The sequence below is a fragment of the Pteropus medius genome, unplaced genomic scaffold, assembly GCF_902729225.1.
Source record: "Pteropus medius unplaced genomic scaffold, Ma_sr-lr_union100, whole genome shotgun sequence".
Taxonomy (NCBI): Eukaryota; Metazoa; Chordata; class Mammalia; order Chiroptera; family Pteropodidae; genus Pteropus; species Pteropus medius.
This window is the reverse complement of record NW_024355205.1, coordinates 4,035,138-4,054,931: the sequence shown is the minus strand read 5'-3', so window position 1 is coordinate 4,054,931 and position 19,794 is coordinate 4,035,138. Positions and strand designations below refer to the sequence as shown.

Sequence of the window (19,794 nt, the reverse complement as noted above, 5' to 3'; positions counted from 1 at the left end):
ATGCATTTATCATTTCATACATTTTAAATGACATAAATTATTATTAGAAGACAAAAATTTAAGGTTATCTATAATCTCACCACCTTATTAAAATACTATTTTGATTTTTCAGTATTCTAATCCAGTCCTAATCTAACTGCACATATAACTTTTATATTAGGTGTAACTGTTACATAAATACAATTTAGGTTTGTTTTTTATCTACTTACAGGTAGTTTCGTAATCTTTATAATTATCACTTTTAATGGCTATAAAATGATTCTATCAATATTATGCAGTGTAACTACCAACCTGTACTCCCACTGATAGCTATTTTTTAAAATAGTTCAAAGTGCTAAGTGAAGTTTGGTATAGCCATTCAATAGAACATACTAACTATGGTAGTTATGAAGATGATGTATCAGCATAAAAATGCCTGTAAGTGAATGAATCAAATAAAAAATGTATCACCACTAAAATTACAACTATGCAAAAAGCATGCATGCCTGTATATAAGAGCTAGAGACTCTAAAAAAATAAACACTGATTTGAGAGGTAGAAATCTTTACTTTTATTTTAACCATTATTAATTTTATAATGATATAAGCCTGGAACATCACAGGCATTTAATAAGTATTTTTTGAAAGAAGGAAAAATATGATTGAAGAAAAACTCACTTACCATCCTTAGGCCTTGAGTATGTATGTGTGTGTATGAAAGAAATACAGAGAGAAATCAACATCATTCCACTGGGAAATTAATTTTTAAAGTATTTTAGGATCTTTTGCTGAACAGCTCTGGCTTTAAAAGCAGGCAAAATTTTGGACATTAATCTCCCAGATGTGACCAGCAACTACCACTAAAATATTATCCTCCCCAAACTCACAGCAGATTACTAAAACTCTCCTTCTTTAGATTCTGTTCATAGGATTAAAAATTACAATGAGATTTTCCTTAGGATGGGTAACACATAAGGTTTCTCTATTCACTTAAGCATTCTATGAATGAGTTTATTAGATCCTTTTCTGAAAGCTACATCATTCCTTCCTCAATCTTTCATTAACCTTACACAAGGTGCTTGGGAGACCAATGAAGTTAATTTTCTCAATTTTGCCCAAGGCCAGCTTTATTACTGAGTATTAAATTATACATAGAATTTTGTTTTAAAAAGTATAGATAGTATGTATGTTTATGTGACATATTTATCTTGACCTTTAAGAGATTACAGCAGAAAAATGGTACCTATATCACAGCTAGTTCTTCAGTGTTTGATTAAAAAAAAAAAACTAAGTAATTTAAATCCACTGCATAGAGAGGTAAATCTGTATATTGTAAAATGTGATGTATTGAAGGGATCCAAGGAACTTATGGAGGAGACAGTAGAAGAAAAACTACAGCTTTCATAAAATACAGACATACCTGTCTTTCATTAATTGATAGAGGTTTTCTTTCATATATTCAAATATAAAATAAAGATGGTCATTTTCTCTGATAACTTCTTTCAGTTTAATCACGTTGGCATGATTAAGTTTCTTCAGAGACTGCAACACAGCAAGTAAGCATTAAAATTATTACAGCAAAGTTATAGAAGTTGACAAAATCTCATCAATACTAGGTATGATAATTACCTTATGTAATTTTCCATTTCTTCTGATTTCATTAATGAATTAAGTTTTAATATCTATAATATTGTACATGTCTAAAAACATCTGCGAACATCTATTTAAAGTAAGCATTAATTGTTTTAACTAATGAATGTAAGTGTAAAAGTAAACAAAGTCAATAACTACCAAACATTTCACTTTTTTTTCCTTAATCTATTATATAAGTCTAACTTTTTCTGACTTCACATGTGAAATTCCATGCAAAAGTCTTCAAAATTTTATCCAAGTCATACAGCATAAAATACAAAGAAGTGTTATGTAGTAATTTAAAAAGGTGTCTTTCCTTTGATAACATAAGTTAAAATGCTTTTAAAAATGAGAGTGTACTATCAAATATGAGGATATAATTATTTTCTGTTCTCCACTGACATTCCAATGAGAAATGAGAAATTACTTTAGAAAGATAAATGAAAAAAATGTAAGAAATATAATTATCTTTGGACCACTTTTCACAGAAAAGAATCCTCTCCTTAGCAACCATCCTCAGAAATGAGATAGGTGTGAGGTAGAGTTAAGTCCTTCTCCAGTTCTTTTGCCTCTAGGATTTTACCTTAACTTCTCTCAAGTTCATACATTCATCCCAAGAATAGAACTTTCTCTTCATCCTGAAATAAAAAAAGATAAGTTTAATGTACAGGAGATCGAGGATTTGAAAACATAAATTCCACCATTGGCTTTCTTACTCTGTTACTAGCACACTTTGGGCAAGCTATGATATCTCTTCCCTCTTCCTTAAAAACAAATCACCTCCTTTCTATATATCTCAAGGCTACTTGGTACAAACTCACAATTATTCATAGCTGAAATTCTGCATTAACTCAAAGGTGAAAGAATTACCATTAATCTTCCTTTCTGAGTGAGTTCCTATATTTCTCTAATTAGTTTAATTGTGCTTTTCTAAAAGGGCTCTTTCCAAATTTCCTGTCTTTCTAAAACTTAAAAAAATATGAATACTATAATCAGGTGGAGTGGGGAAAAAATTACAAATTTTGGTACCAAATTTAGTACAATGATTTGATCTGACAACTTCTAAATCATTTCCTCAGCTTTAAATAAGAGACCCACAAAGTTAAGTGATTTAAATCAGCAAAAATTCAGAAGTAAACAAATTTTAGAGATAGCTTTCTTGAATTTTGTTCTTTACTTCTCCTCTTTCATCCCAATGTTGGTTATCATTAGAGATGAATATATAAAATATGAATTTAGAGTAATAAAGTAATTCCGCTATGTGTACTATAGAGATTATACTATTTATATGAATGGATTTTAGTCATCATACAAAATAGGAGACAAGAGAAAACAAGAATTCATGTTCTTAAAATTGTTTCTTCAGGTATAGAAATTACAAGGCTGAATTATGAAAAATAAAAATCCTATATGCCCTAACTGCTTTCATTTAGTATTATAATCTCCTATGGAGATATTCTGGAAGATTCTCAGGAAGCTTAAAGTCATCCTTATTAATTAAATTAATTCCTATAGGAATTACTCTGAGCTTCTACAAGAGTGTAATACACAGGGGTAAGGAAATAAGTAAAGGAAAGGCAGCATAAAGATTTTATAACACACCCTGGTGATCAAGAATGTAGCTGTGGACTTGGACTGCTTGGATTCACATCCTCACTCAGCAGCTCACTGATTATATGGCCTTGGATGAATTACTTAATGACCTCTCTGTGCCTCAAATTCCTTAGCTATAAAATAGAAACTACTGCATAAGAAAGCTTATTGTAAACTGCTTAGTTCAGCACTCAACAAATACTAGATGTACCAAAATTTATGATCGTCTACAGTAAGATATGAAGGGCATTACTGCTATTACTTCTAAAATATCCTTAGTGAATCAGAATTTCATTTATACTCATTCAATGAGTATATATGCTACAAATTTATGAAGGAGCTTGAAGAAATTGAGGGCTTAGTGGTTTACCAAAAGATACTTTTCAGTGTTATAGATTTATTTATAAATGTCTTGCTAAAATGATAAAGGTAAATCTAGGACAATGATCAATTTAAAATAAAACAGAAGTCAAATCCAACATAGCTATAAAATTTTAATAAAGTGATCAAATCCATCCCTGGCATCATCAAACTCCAGATTTCCTGATTCTTAAAATATAATTACACAATTTTTTAAATCCAATTTTTTAGAGATTAGATAATATATTCAAATTCATTTTTAGAATTTAGTACAAATTAAAACATTTTCATTCTACTTGAAAATCTGTACTAGCTGCATCCACATACACTTAATATGTTACTTTCTTTCCAGCAGTTAGTTCTCATCAATACACCTCTAAGGAAATGCACATATCTTACTATCATTCCCTAGAATGAATCGTGTTATATTTTTTTAAAATGGCATTAGATAACACAAGATTTCTTACCAGTGATCTAAATTAAGATTTCCCAAAGGAAATTTTCAGAAGGATACACTTTATCTTGTTCTGTACAGTGTTCTCCCAACTTCTAAGCACTTATCCTCCAACTCATCCTACCCAGTTTTGATTGCATTTTTAGACTGCTTAAAAGTTGCCCACTGCTTACTGAATTAAGTACGAACTTTCTATGTTGATATTCTCTCATTATACCAGCCTCTTCATCATCTATCCTCGTTTTTTTCTGGCCATCTCTGTGCCATACTAGTGCTCAGCCTCTTCTCTAATTCAGTCCTCAACATCATTCTTAACTGGGAATATCTAATTCTAATAGCCGCTCACAAACCCAACACCTAACTCCTGATTCTTCTGTTTAGAAGGCTTTCAGAGTGAAAAATACCTTCTTCCAGATAATCATTTCCCTTCAAGGGGATATGTTTATTACTCATTTTGAAAATTAAGGATAGGCAGCTCTTTATCTGCTACACAAAATATGTTCAAACTGGAATTTATTTTTAAATTTTAATCCAACATGGATAGTTTTAAACTGTTATATAAAGTATTATACCCAGAATATTTATGGTCTAAATTTGCAGTGCCTAAAATTTTATATCACCAAGCATAAAATGATGGTTCTGATCAGATATTATGGAATATAGGTTTTGGTAAAAATAGGGATAAATTGAGAATGGAGACTACGGGATCTACTGTGTGTAATTTTCAGATAAAGTTTATTCCTTTGCCATCAACCTTAAGAGAAATGGCAGAGGCTTCTGTATGACTCTTGTAGGCAATATAAGTTCAAAAACTATCCCTTAGATTGTCTTGTCCAGAACCTTAAGAAGTAATGGCTATAGTGAACATTCATATCAATAATCATACCAGCAGCCTGGCTTCACAGTTCCTTAACTCCAAAGAGATGTTCACCTCTATCCTCCCATAGTCACTCATAAACACCTTGTTGTCATGAGGAGTGGTTTTACTCTCTAAGATCTCAACCTTTAAAACCTCATACTCTGACCATGAGCTCCTATCCTTTTACCATTACTACCATTGGATTGGCTATTTACATCCACTTGTTCAACACCTGATTTTGCTTGCCTCCTCATCCAGCATGAATCCCATAGTTCACCTTTCCACCACTATCCCCTCGAGAGCACTTACATATTCTGAATGTCTCCCTCTCAGCATCCCACCACTCCTATTTGCTGTCCTCTGGTATCTGCACAGATTGGTGAAGACAGGAAGAAGAGTCATGTAAATGCCCCTACTAGGTCCACTTTAGTATTCAGGCCATGTAATCTCAGATGGATTCTTACTGATACTTGGCAATCCTACAACTTTCTTAGCTACTCAGTAACCCATCCTCCACAACTATTCACAGCTCAATGTTTCCACTACCCCATCTTTCATTATTCCTTACCCTACTGCAATCTGGTTTATCACCACAGCTATTAATTATGTTATGTTCTCCAAATCCAAGGAACGCCATGGCAGATAATATTGTTTGGACACCAGAAGGCCATTTCTAGCCTTCTGGTATAGAGGCTGGAAGAACAGATAACTCACTTCTCAGCCTCCCTTGGACACAAGGGAGACTGTGTGATCCAGTTCTAGACAATAAGCTGTGAGGGGAAGTCACTTGGGGGCTTCTGATAAAGAAATTTTACTTCCTAAAATTATTTGAGAGAAGAGTTTGCTGGTATTATTCTCCCTTCTTCCCACCTTGAACATAATAATGCCTAGAAGTAAAATAGTCACAATATGGCCATTAAGTGACACATTTGAAAACAAACAAATGCCGGCAGCTCAGAATGAAGAAGACAGAAAAGTCCTGGATTCAGTACAAGGTTGAGCCATTGAAAGAGCCCTGGAATCATCAAACTCCAGATTTCCTGATATGTAAGCAAAACTCCTTATTTAAGCCATTGGTTCTGTCCCTTGCTACTAATTTATTTATTACTTGCAGGAAGAAGCATTCCTAACTAACCCAGATGCTTTTCTAGTCATTAGATATTACTTGTCTTCTAATTAAGCACTTTTTCTTTTAGATCTTTCTCTTGAGTCCAGATATTTTCTACACTGTCCTGGTTTTCTCTCTACTTCTCACAGTTCCAGGGCCCATCATTTATATGCTGGGGGTCCTTAGTGCTCTATATGAAGACCTCTTTTCTTCTCATTTTGTATAGTTTTTTATCACCTATACATTAACAATTTCTAAATCACCTCTGTTTTTGAATTTTAGATGGAAATATTCAATTGCTTATATGCATCTCAAAGTCATTATGTCCAAAACTTAACTCAGCTTTACCCCTCAGCCTGTGATTTCCCCCTCCCCATCATGGTGAATGGTACCACTACTACCCATTTAAGCCAAAATCTCAGGAGTTAGCCTGGACTCTTCCCCATTCTTTACTCCTTCCTATAGAGGCTGTCTCCTAAATATCCCTTGAATGCTTCCATTTATGCCCATACTCAATGATATTTTCCTAGATCAGGCATCACCACCCAAGTCAAGGAGAGAGGCCTCACAAGAAACCAACCCTGCTGAAATCTTAATCAGACTCCTCCCCTCCAGAACTGTGAGGAAATCAATCTATTGTTTAAGCCCCCCGTCTGTGGTACTTCGTTAGAGCAGCCCTAGCAGACTCATAGAATGGGCCACATTGGAAGTGGATCTTCAGGCCCCTGTCCAGCCTTCAGATGACTGTGATCTTGGCTGACATCAGACTGCCACTTCATGAGAGACCCAGAGCCAGAATCACTCAGCTAAGCTACTCCTAAATTCCTGACCCACAGAATCTGTGTGAATTAATAAATGTTTGCTCTTGTTTTAAATCACTAAGTTTTAGGATAATTTTTTTTTACATGTAATAGATGATAAAGTAAATTAAGTTAATTCAATTAATTCAATTTAATTATTAATCTTAGGGAATACCGTATGCCATTCTGAACTCAATTTGATATTATAAATACCATCTGATGTTTAGGCCTACTGTTTTAAAGAAATAATAAGCTCTACTATGCACTAAACTTTAAATTTTAAAAACATTCCAGATATTATCTTCAGTTTCAGTTCAAATTTATTATGCATAAAAAGCAGAGTATTTATATTTTTTATTTATCTGGACAAACCAGAAAATTTAAATAATGTATGTGAGAATCAACATTATTCGATTAATTACACATTAGCCAAAGAAGTATGGGGTCTAAATTAGACCTCTCTCTGTGCTTGTATATATTCTCAAACAAGCAAAGGAAATGAAAGGTCAGCGTCAAAGGTAAACTTTGCAGTGTTGCACACAGTACCTTTTGATGGCTACCAGCTCCCCAGATTCGTTACTCTTGCCCATCAGCACACTCCCATAGGTGCCGTCTCCCAACTGTCTCATGGTTGTGTACCGGTTCATCTTGGAAAAATAATGTAGCAGAAGTTGTGGATCGCAATGACTGCTTTGTTGAATATAAATTTAAACGCTTCTTTTTTCAAATTTGTTTTTGCCCTTAGACTGTTACACTGGTGACAGGTTTGTCATCATTAACGTAGGCTCTTCCCCAAGATTATGAAGGTTCATAAACTACAGCAATAAGGAATCTGGCAAGGAAACAGTGCTTCCATTATTATGAACACCCTACAAAAAAATAAGAATAAAAGAAATTTTCATTAAAGAATCTCTTCAAAAATTCTACTGGTAACCTACAGTACAGGGAAAAATAATAAATATTAGAAATACCAGTGTGTTGAATATTTGTCAGCAAATCATTTGTGCTATGTGGAATAAAGTTTACTTAGACTGATAATATTTATTTGGAGAATGCTTCGTTTACATGATACTGTGCGATTTATCCCATGAATGTTCAATAAATATTGACTTAATTATTTGTATTTTTTTTTATTGAATATAATCTATATTGTTCCAAATCAGACCTTGGAAAATCACACATCTATGCTCTATCCATTCTTTGAATCAGTTTCTGCATCATATTTAATTTGGCCCACAGTCCCTTATGTGAAACTTCTGAGCCAGATTTGTATGGAATCTAGGAATTTTCATATTTTAGATAAGTAATATGGTACCTATACCATATGTTATGTAATACCTCCCATTAGTTTCTTAATGTACCTGCAGAAAAATGTATGAAAAGTATACTAAGTAAAATAAATGAAAATTATAAATGGCCTCATGTCATTCATGTCATGTTTTGTTTCAAATGAGTTTGCACAAATATTTTTAAAGTATCATATTTCTGTGTTTCATGGATTTCAAAATTATATGTAAGGAATTGCGAATCTGTATATATATGAAGGGTACAGGTTTCAATAGGTTCTGATTTTATTAGTACAATTAAAGAAAAACAAAGCACTAGCCTTAGCGTCTACTTCATTCCAACAACATTCGTGTTTCCTTCCATTGTTTTGTCATAGATCCACACTTCAAGGAACTATTTCTCAATTCATTCCTATTTATCATTCTTGTTTTGCTTTTAAAAATCTCTATCATTCTGTTACAGGGCTTTATGCTTACTTGTAGATGGTAACAAAACATTTGGCATCATGAAACTACTTTGCTTTATACTTTGGTACTTCATTCAAAGATTATTTTCTTTTCATGGTAGCACTATTTCACTTCCATAAAAGAATAAAATCATTAAAATTGCTTCTCTATTATATGCATAAATTTAGGACCTATAAGGATGTGATATAGTTGTTAAAAGCACCCAAGACTTCCAAAAAACAGGCTTTCTACAAGTGTAGAGAAGTACATTAAAATTATGTTGCTTCCTATATGCAGAAATGTGTCCACAGGGAACTTTGGAAGAACCCAGTGGGGCTTTTCAATGACAGGGAGTGTGCATTAATTTATCATTTATTTTACTTCACACAGATAATAACCCCTTCAAAGACACATGTGAAATAATTTAGTCTAGGCTAACTGTGAGGCCAGGATCTTGAAAAAAAGATCATGATAGTAGATTTCAGTTCTATTTAGAGGTTTCTTCATTTCATCTCTCAGCTTAAGTATGAGCAAACAGTCTTATCAAATGCCAGCAAATGAATCTCCATTTGCCTGAAAATGCAAGTTTTTTTGCAAATGGCCTTTATACATAGATACAGGTTCTAAATATTAAGGTATTAATATAGAGAAAAGTACAGATTCTAAATATTAAGGTATTAATATAGGGAAAGGCAACATCTATTTGCAGGGTTCCTGACCAAAACATGTATTTTCTTTTCTTAATTGTTCCTTTATCTGTAGAAAGAAATAAAATTTTGAAATAAAATTTTGGACTGAAATGTGTTTCTTCTGATCATTTAGAATTTTATTAAATCAGTGTTTTGCAATTTACTATTAGCATGTTAACCCACTTGATATTCTTTTCTAGCTACTCTATTTAGGGTAACATACACCTAACTCTTTTAAGGAACGGGTCCTCTCTATAAGTTTACTGAATAAGTAACAAAATAGAATATATATTTGTCCAAAAGGCCATGATGTTTACCATCGCATAAAATTGTAAAATAAAAATACAGAAGGATTAAATGACCTATCTCTGACCAATCAGAGAATCAAGATGGAGTCAGTCTAATACTTGCATTAGCTAAAAGCTGTGGTTGCTTTTTCTGTTTGTTTTGTCTAGTTTTAGTATAGTCCCTAACTTCTAAACAACCCATTCTTATTGGCTTTTACAATCACTGATACAGCTAATTTTAAGGGCCCACCCCTCTTTGCTCCCAAAACATGCAGAATCTAACTTAAAACGAGAGCTGCACCGCCCCCTGAAGATTCCTACCCAACTCCTTATCGAAAAACACCAAGATGCTACTGACAAACTGGAAAGTGCAAATGGTGCTCTCTACCTGACAAAACCCTAAGGCTACCTACATCTGGCTTATCCTATACCTGAGGACATTATAAAAATAATAGGCCAGAAGCAGTGAAGGGAAAGAAAATGTGAGTAAGGAAGAAGGGAGTCTACCTGGAGCTCCTATCATGAAAAATATTGTTTTAAACCAACCCAATAATTAATTAAGAAATTTAATGAAATAATAGCATCATCTTTCCTTTGCAAATATGTTGCTATGCAACAATTATTTTCACGTCAACGTGAAGGACAAGCATTGAGGGTCTGAGAGGTAGAAAGTAATGTAGGCAATTCAGGAAAAGGAGATACATTGCCTAATGAAAGAGAGAGGTGCCCAGGTGGAAAGAGTTCAGAGAGAAGAGGGTGCCAGAAACAGTAGTCAAAACTTTACCTTGCAGTGACTTAAGAATCTGCAAAAATGGAATTAATTGCTTCTTTCTTGTCCACCATTAAGACCGTCAACCATCAATCACCATCACCAGTTCTATTAGCACAGCAGATCATTCAATCACTATTGACTTTCTGCATTTGGCTTGGAAGCCCAAACAGTTATAGAGCGGCTATTGGAAATTTCATTCCAAGCCTAACCAAACAACTTTCAAATACATACTAGAAACAAAGTTTGTTTCAAGTGAGGATGCCTATAGCGTATGGAATACTTATATTCAGGAAAGAATAAACATGAAACATTACCATTTTCCAGCTTCTTTTGTTTGTGGGGTAGAGTGGTGAAGATTGTGGATATATCATAGATTTTAAAAAGTCAGATTTGTGGCTCTGACAGCATCTGTCCCGTTTAAGCCCTACCCTACCTTTAAGTAAAGCAAATTTACATACTATGTTCCTAAATAAAAACTTTGGAAAGGCCTCTTCTGAGTGATATTAATTACAAATTAAATAGCTCTCCAGGGTAAGAAGCTGACCATTTCAGTGGTCCCTTTATCCTTCTGAAAATATAAGGACAATGGCCTAAAGAGGCATAGATATAAAGATAAAGTTGTTTTTTTTAATCATTATTCCCATGTACCTACTCACTGATAACACATAAACAGCAGCTTTTATCTGTATAGTAAAGCAAGGTCCTAAACATGGACTGCCTATTAGTCCCCAGTTCACACACAATAATATTTCTCTACAAACTACATATATTCTTCTCTGTTGACCTATAGAAAGCTACTTCTGCAAAATAGGCATATATTAATATGACTTCTAATGTACATGAATATTTCCATAGATATTTCCTTGTGTGTGTAAATATATATGCGCAACAGGACAAAATACAAGTACATGTAATATAATTACGATCTTCAACTAATTTAATGGAACTTGGAATTTTCTACAGTCAAGCTATGATAGTTACCTACTTTCCTATAGGTTAAACAAATCTTATATTCTGGTTTAAAGAAAAAACATTTATTTAGAGTCTCAATTATAGACCTACATTAAATAAACACCCATATAATTTCTCTCCCTTCTAGTTTTATTTTTATCTAAGTGCACAATTGCTGCTTGTCCAAGTGCACAATTATTGTAAACTTGAGCTTTATTCTCTACAGCTTCTGCCAGTTAAGAAGGGATTTAAATAGGATTAAAGAAGATTAACATAGAGGGCAAAGGGAGGGTAAAACTTGTGTCTGCCAATCTCTGAACACATACTGTTTGGATGTCTTCAGCTTGTCTTTGTAGGACCTACTGTAATGATACCACGTCAAGGGTGGCATTACGTTTTTTAAAAAAGTAACGTCTTAAAAATCACTAAGTTGTTTAAAAAGCAAAACAGAAAAAAGATTTCAAACTAAGCAAGTCATATGTTTACAGAAATTAAAAGGGGAGCTTTTACAATGGGAAAACAAAAATTCCGTGTTAAAATATAAAAGCATTAGTGCTTTGTGCTAATATTCACAAATCATTTTAAAACTAAACAACAACAACAAAAAAACCCACCCTAACTAAGAGATCAAACATCCTTGCCCGAGACCAACCTCACGTAGGCAGTATGTGGCCGCCTTCAGAGGAAATATCTCCCTTCCCCATCACGCGACGGTCAACCGGAGGACCGGGGAGAGAGAGGAAGGCTAAGACTGAAAGGTAACTTTTGCCTCCACCACTATTTTGATTCAATGGCTTGTTTTTTCTGTTTAAAATAAGTCCGATAACTTTGATTCTACGAGAATTCCGTTGTTATTAGAACAAATGTCTGCTCATTTAAAAAGATTCTGGAAACACAATTACGTAAATCTCTTTCGTTTTAGAACTAAGATTACAAACCACTAAAACAAGTTTTATTGCTCCCCCCACCTTCTAACCCGTTTTATTTGCAGTAAAGAAACAGTTTTCGTTACACGGACGCTCTGATCCCTTTTCTGCAAACCGGGGCCTTTAAAAGACTTCTGCCTCCTTTTTTCTTTGTAGCTGTTCTGAACTCAATTCACTGCTTTACCGAGACTTGACCCTGCCTCTCAGTCCTAAAAGTAGTTTCCCCTTCAGCCCAAGCAGTAGAGGGAGCGGCGCAGGTGTGTGTGTAGGGGTGGGGTGGGAGGGAACCTAGGAAAGAAGTTCGGGGGCAGAAGTCCCTCAGATGAAGGATGTCCTGCCGTCATCCTCCCACCCGGGACCGACCCCCCTATCTAAAGAGCGCAGGAAAGTGGTCGAGGGGGCCTCGGACAGCACCCGCCGAAGTAGGCGCAGGCTGACCCCTCCCGCCAGCCTAGCTCCTCCCCGGATCTCCTCCCTCCTGTCCCTCCCCCTACCAGTGTCTAGGCCCCTTCTCTCCGCAGAGGTTGGTCCTAGTAGGACAGGACTCCGAGGGGACATGCTGGGCCAGCCTCGCAGGACAGGCTTGGGCTAGGTGGACGGAGGGTGGCGGCCCCGCAGCTGGCTCGGGATTACCTGCCTGAGCTGTGGCAGCTTTCCTTGTTCGCTCCCTTGTGAAGCTTTGGCGTCTTGTGTGTTTCATCTCCTAGGAAACGGCGGGGGTGCGCCAGCTCCTACGCAGCCTGTCCATTTACACCCCGCCCATAGGGGGCGTGGTCTAGCAGTACAAGCCCCGCCCAATCCTGCGTTTCCCGCTTCCCTGGGGCGGGGCTTCCTAGAACATCTGGGAGTGTATGGAACCCATTTAGATTTCTGCCATTTAGATCTCAGCCATTTAGCTTAAGGGCTTGGGAGAGTCTTGATTACCTTTTCAGTTCTTTATAGAAAGTTGGTTGGTTTGACCTTTATTTTGTTTGGTTTTGCTTTGATTCATTCTACAGTCTCTTTTTTAAAAAAATTTTATAAGAGTTTATTTGAGTCAAAACTGATGATATATGCCAGGAAGCAAGATTTCAAGTACTACCCATTCTACAAAGTCTTGATTCACTAGATCTGGTTCCCAGACTTGGGAAAGGCAAGAGAAAGGCATATGTTTTCCATATACTTGTAAACTGATCTTGTGTTTCGTTTCCTTACATTGGTCAGTTACTGGGGTATGTATTATCTCCTAGGCCATACTTCTAAGGTTGTTTTCATTTATTCATTCAGAGAAGCTACTCAGTACCAGTGTTAGATCATGGTTATTACAAGATAAATGAATGTGTAAATAAATGAGCAAATAGTAACTAGAGTTGCGAGAGGAGGGTGCACTTGTGTTACTGAAAAAAAAGTTCAGATTGGATAGCAAAAAGGATCTATAAATCAGAAGCATGATACATGAGGCAATGATGTATCCATTTAGTAATTATCTGTTAGGAATCTGGCTCTGGCCTTGGCACTGAGAATAATGCCAAGGTAGCAAGACAGACATGCTCATGACCCTCTCAAAGCTTAAAATGAAATAGAATGGCAGAGTAAAAAGCATAAGTTAGATCATGAGGGATTTATGTGTTCAGTTACCAATGTATCTGTCCCTTAAATACTACCTGACACATACCAGATGCTCAATAAATATTTGTTGAATACATAAATGAATGTTTCTTCTGGCTGCTTTCTGGAGAATGAATTGTAGCGGGGCAAGTGGGGAGTAGGAAGACTATTAGGAGACATTTGCAGCTACAAAGTTAAGATATGATGGTGGAATCAAGAAGTGTGACAGTAGTAAAACTAGAGCGAAGCATTGCGGTGTCCGGTCACAAATTAGTCCTTAGATTGATTCAGTTGATTGATTGAAACCTTAGAAAACTTCCAAATGCAAGTCTTTGATTGAACCTCCTATGACAGAAATCACTACCCCTCTAATTTCAATTTGGGATGGTTCTGATTATTTAAATTGCCCTTTCATTGAATTGTAACATATTACTTTGCAATTCCTGACCATTACTCTGATTTTACTTTGTATGATCTGCAATGGACCTCTTGTTTTTGCCTATTTGGCATTTACTCCTCCCTGTCAGGTATTCCCCTATTTTTCCTTTGCAGAAACACTCCTGACCCATTTGTCTTTGCGGTTCAGATTCAAGGATGGGCATGTGAGCCACTCAGAGTCTCAGGGGCTAGCTTACATAGACAGACACATGATTCTGAGATACTGGGAAAAAGATGTTCTCTTTCTGCTAGAGAAACTTAGTAAAATGAAGGCCCAGAGCATCTTTGCTGCAGTGCTGAGAATGAACACAGAAGAATGCAGGGCTGAGAACGAAGGAGATCATTTCCAGATGACAACATTGGAGCACCTGAATTGAGCCATGCCTCAATCTACTCTTGGTCTTTTCAACTGCAAGAGCCAGAAAATTCTTCTTTTTGCTTTGTCATTTCACTTTCCTTTCCGCTTAAATTGAAAGTGGTCTTGATTTATACAGGACCATAAAGAAGACATACTTTTTCCTCTCACATCTTACCACTTCCAGTATTTAAAGTTAGCTGTCCTGTCTCTCTGTGCCTTCCCCTGACACCTCGGAATTGCAGGGTGAAGGGTCAGTTAGCTCAGCCCAAGTGTCAGTTAGCTCTGATATTCAGTGAGTGACTAAGGGATCAGAAATTTCCTGATTCAGTACATTCTTTTTACTATGCTATACTCTTTTACTTCTTTCTCACCTCCCATCTCTGATCCAGCTAGCCTCAAATGATGTGTTTTGTAAGTTATTGTTCCTCTTTAAAATTTAAAATAAATTATCTTCTTAAAAAAGTATCAACTATATAATATATAAGATCATGATTGAATTTTAACTCTAAACTAATTTTAACTGTCATAATTTTAAGAATGACCCTCTTTATTTCATTTTTCTTCTTAGCATTTATCACCTTTAAATATACTATATAATTATCTATTCATTTTGTTTATTGTTTGTTTTCCCCTTTACCGCCACTAAATTATTATCTTCATAGGAGAGTGATTTCATTTGATTTGGTCGTTGTTGTTTCTACAACACACTGAAAACTAGCTGGCACATAGTAGGTGCTCAATAAACATTTGTTGAATGAATGATACAGATTCTGCCCTCTAGAAGCTCATGTTCTAGAACAGGAATTTGCATTTTGCTAGAGGAATGTACAGTCCTGGTAGGGGCTATGTCTTTTAGGTTTGATTTACTTTCATTTTTATAAAGATATTCTCATCAAATTGTTTCTTGAATTTGTTTTTCTGAGCAACTGCTTTGCATTAGAGACAGTTAAATTTTTATTTTAAAAATAGAACATTTATTTTCACTTTTTCAAATATAAATTAATTGGATAAAACCAGAAAGCACAGGCAAGTTTAAAAGGAGAAAATAAATATTATCTTCCTCTGTTTACTGTTTAATATTTTGCTATATTTTCCCATTTTATTTTTAAACCAAAAAGTTTTCTGTAAAATAAAACATGGTATCACCTGAAGAAGCCAGTTCCCTAACAAAGTTTCCACTCTAAAGAAAACCACTTCATACCACCATGTAAATAGATTTTCCACAAAAGCAAGAATACAAGTGGATGTGCTGGTTTTTACCAGTGTTCGTAGCTTGTAGCTTTTTGCCAGAGCAAGGATGTTGGTGTCATTCAATGCTACACAATAGCATCTTGGCTAAGTGCCATCCCAATACTGGGAGCCTCCACACCTACCTCAGAGAGGTCTTAGAGGTTGCAGGCAGAAGCCTAGGAGGGCCAATATCTAGGATATCCAAAGATATTGAACCCAAAACACTCGATTAGAATGTCAGGCACAAAATATCCTTACAGACAACTGTGACCATCTTGAAGGGGCAGGGTTGGGAACCTGAGATCTGGCTTATCTGTCAAGAAGCAGCTACTTCACTCCATTATGTTTAAACAGACTTTTCAGTTCACTTCATTCCTGTCACAAATAAGTCTAGAGCCTGTCCTGCTTAGGAGGAAGTAATAAATTATATCACCTCAAGTATGCTTGCCTCTGTCAAATGAATTTGTGGAACTGATCTTTATCAATATGTTTCTAGGTCCAGCAACTTTGTTTACATGTTTTATTCACTGACTTAGAAGATTTAACTGTAATACGATATATCATCAACTTCCTGCCCCAAAGAAGCTCAACAGCTCTAAAATAAAATTTAAAAAATACTAGAGGGACATCATAAAGACAAGTGACTATTGAAAATTTAATTTTCATTCCCAGCTTTTTTGATTTCTTAAAATGCATCCTTCTTGAACAGGGTCACAATGGAACATTTGGGGGTGGTTATGTTAGAAAAACTCAGGATAGCTCTTTTAAGCACAGGAAGTACATGTAAGCTTCACATTTTTAAAACACCACAAAAGTCTTTGGAAAGAGTAGTTTTTAATCGGCTTCACATGGAGGTTTTAGAGATATTTATTTAGATATGATTTTATTTAAATGTCAAAGTTTACAGTTTTTATAGCAAAGATTTTGTTCTGTTAAATTTGTTCAGTTATAAATTAAAAATTACACTTCACCCAATTCACTAGATATTTTAACAACATCCATGCTCATTTTTGTTTTACTCATGAATAGTCTCACACAGCCTGAATCTTGAGCAAATTAGAAAAAATGAACTATTTTTTCCTGAGAATAAATGCTCATCCTTTCAAAGTAAAAACGTAACTGCAAAGACTAAATGGCAAAGGAGAAGGAAGCTGATTCACACTGCCAAACTCAGATGATGTTCAGCAATTAGATGTTTTGAGGGATCCCAGAAAGTGGCTGGGATAGGGCCAAAGAAAAGAGGATTGGCTGAAAGTCTGTCAAAGAAACTGTGAGACCCTCAGATCTCATCCTCTAACCCACCCAGCCAAGGACCACTGCCCCTAATACACAGTTGAAGGCTGAATAAGGCACCAACTGAAAATAGGAAGGTTAAGAACGCTAGTGCATTTTGAATGGTGAGACCCTAGGCTGCTTTCTCTGCTTCCGGAAAAATGGCAATTGGCTTATGCCATAGGTTAAGATTAGAACATTACTCTTTGGAAAAGTAGATTGGAACAAGAAAAAAATCCTAAGGATACTGACATTTGAGTCCCCCAGTTGACAAGCCCCACCCAAATAAGGAATCTGAGGCATAGGAGGAAATTCTGTGACTCAAAGGAAACAAAATCAAGGCAGGGAACGTTAAAAATGAAAAGGCAAAATGATCCTAAACTATAATTAATATTCTTTAAGACATAAAGAGAAAATATTGTACTCATGAAACAGGAAAAAGATTCTATGAAAGGAAGTAATATTTAGGGAACAATAAAGAACTCTTAGATAATAAAACTAGGATAGCAGAAATCTAAAATAAATTTACAGAATAGTTGAAGGTAAACTCCTGGGAGTTTGAACAAAACGACATATAGTTGAAAAAAGTAAACAAGATAGAAAAGATTAGAAAATAAAAGAATCAAGTTTTTTGCCTAATTAGTGAACGTGCAGAAGAAGGAAAAGAGGAAACTGGATCAAAAATCAAAAAAATAATGCAAAAATAACACAGAATTGAAGGATACTTGTTTTCATATTGAAAGGGCTCACCAAATGCCCATAAAAGAATAGGAAGGGGAAAAAAATGAAGATATATCTCAGTGAAATTTTAGAAAACTAATGATCAGTAGAAAATTCTAAAAGCTTCCAAAACGGAAAAGAAACAATTTACACACATGCAATTAGGAATCACAGTGCTAGCTGATGCTGAAAACCAGGTAAATATCCAAGCAAATAAAAAACAGTCACGCCTTCGGAATCTAAGGAAAAATCATTTCGACCTTGAATTCGACACTCAAGCTATTCCTCAAGTTTGAGATGTGCACTCTCCTTCCATGAACTCTTCCATATATCCTTTCTTAGGATGTTTCTGAAAACGTGATCCATCAGAAGGAGAGAGAAATCAAGAAAGAAGATGTAGGATCCTGGATAAAGAGGATCTAACACAGGAGAGAGAAAAAAAGTCCCAGGATAATGGTAGAAGGAAGAAATAGTCTAAACCTGTGGTTTAGAAATATGTAGGTAAATACCAGAAGAAATGCCTGGGTGATTTCAAAGTGCCTTGCTCAGGCTAGCGAGAATCAGATTTAGGGAAGGGTAACCCATTATTATACTCTGTGTGTGTGTGTGTGTGTGTGTGTGTGTGTGTGTGTGCGCGCGCGCGCGCGCGCACGCGCGTACACACACACAAAATGAGAGGTAATTTTTGAAAAAAAATTAGCATGTAATGGCTCCCTTGTCATATGTATTGCCTACTGAAATGAAGAGTGTGTTATGTCAAATATGGATTGTAAGGAATTCTTTATGTTGTCTGGCTTTTTAGTGACTCATCTTAAAGACAACACAAATATGTTTATGATTTGAATATGCTAAATATTCACAGCTGCGATAAGTCTTCTTATCCCAAACTGCTTCTGCTAGCTAAGGATTATTATACAGTAAAGCAAAAATGGTTCACAAACAATTACTTATGAAAAATGACAGTTCTGAAAATTTATCACTTTTTATTAGTGATGAAGAGACTAGAAAATTCAATTGCTCCACCATTTCCCCACCTCATCAAACATAATTCCAGATTTTTAACTTTGAAGTAACCGAATTATATCAACAATTGACTCAATTTTCACATTCATTTTGTAAATATGGATTTAGCTTATGCTTGAAGCCAAATGACAAATGCTGGAGAAGGAATATCATTGGATTTGATCAGTGGGTTTCACTCTTTTACTAGGTCATTTTAGGAAAAAGTTGCAGAATCAAAATGTACAAGATGTCTACTCTTGTATACTTCCCTGTTCTTTGTATTACCAAGGTGATGTGGGACACTGAGTGATCCACGATGTGTAGTCTTAATGAATATTCCTTCCATAAACCTCAGAAAAATTTTTAAGTGTCTTATAACCCCAGAGATTATATAACACCTTCAAGAACATAGAGGTTTCTCACTAAAACATAGTAGGAACGAAGGACTTCCTTTAGACTATTCTCTTTTCTCTGAACTTATTTCATTTCTAGAGGATATTCACATAGAAGCTTCTATTTTAATCTGGGTAATGCTAGGAATTCACTTTTTTAAAATTTGAGGTAAAATTTACATACACTGGAATGCCGGATCTTAAGGATTTTTCTAAATGTACACAATCATGTTATCACCACTTTGATTTAGACATAGAACATGCCCTTCATGCCAGAAACCCCCCTCATGTTCCTGACCAGCCAATTCCTACTCCTTCTTTATAGGCAACATTGAGTTGTATTATCATAGATTAGTTTTGTCCTTGAATTTCATGTAAATAGAATCATCTTTTGTGTCCTGCAGCTTCTGCTCAATATAATTTGAAATTTACCTGTGTTGTTGTGTTTATCTATAGCTTATTTTTGAAATTACAGAACATCTCTCCATTGTATGAATTTACCATAATTTGTTTATTCATCTTTCCTGTTGATTGACACTTGGTTAGTGTAAATAAAGCTTCTGTGATAATTCTTGTACAAATCTTTTTTTGTGGAAATATGTTTTCACTTCTTTTGGGTAAATACCTAACAATGAAATTGCTGGATCATAAGA

At 35.3% G+C, this 19,794-nt stretch overlaps 1 protein-coding gene across 2 annotated transcripts in view; it reads right to left on the bottom strand.

Moving 5' to 3' along the window:
* Positions 1 to 12,884, bottom strand: part of MAK (male germ cell associated kinase) — a 49,805-nt gene extending 36,921 nt beyond the window's left edge. The window contains exons 1-5 of one of the 2 annotated variants that reach the window (XM_039857651.1): positions 12,776 to 12,884; positions 10,278 to 10,370; positions 7,331 to 7,653; positions 2,194 to 2,248; positions 1,399 to 1,520 (exon numbers count right to left, since the gene is read on the bottom strand). In XM_039857651.1, coding sequence (XP_039713585.1) covers positions 1,399 to 1,520; positions 2,194 to 2,248; positions 7,331 to 7,431 — 278 coding nt within the window. In that variant the 5' untranslated portion in view covers positions 7,432 to 7,653; positions 10,278 to 10,370; positions 12,776 to 12,884. The remainder of the gene's footprint in view (positions 1 to 1,398; positions 1,521 to 2,193; positions 2,249 to 7,330; positions 7,654 to 10,277; positions 10,371 to 12,775) is intronic. The other variant, XM_039857652.1, reaches the window with a different exon arrangement.
* Between the last annotated feature and the right edge of the window lie 6,910 nt (positions 12,885 to 19,794).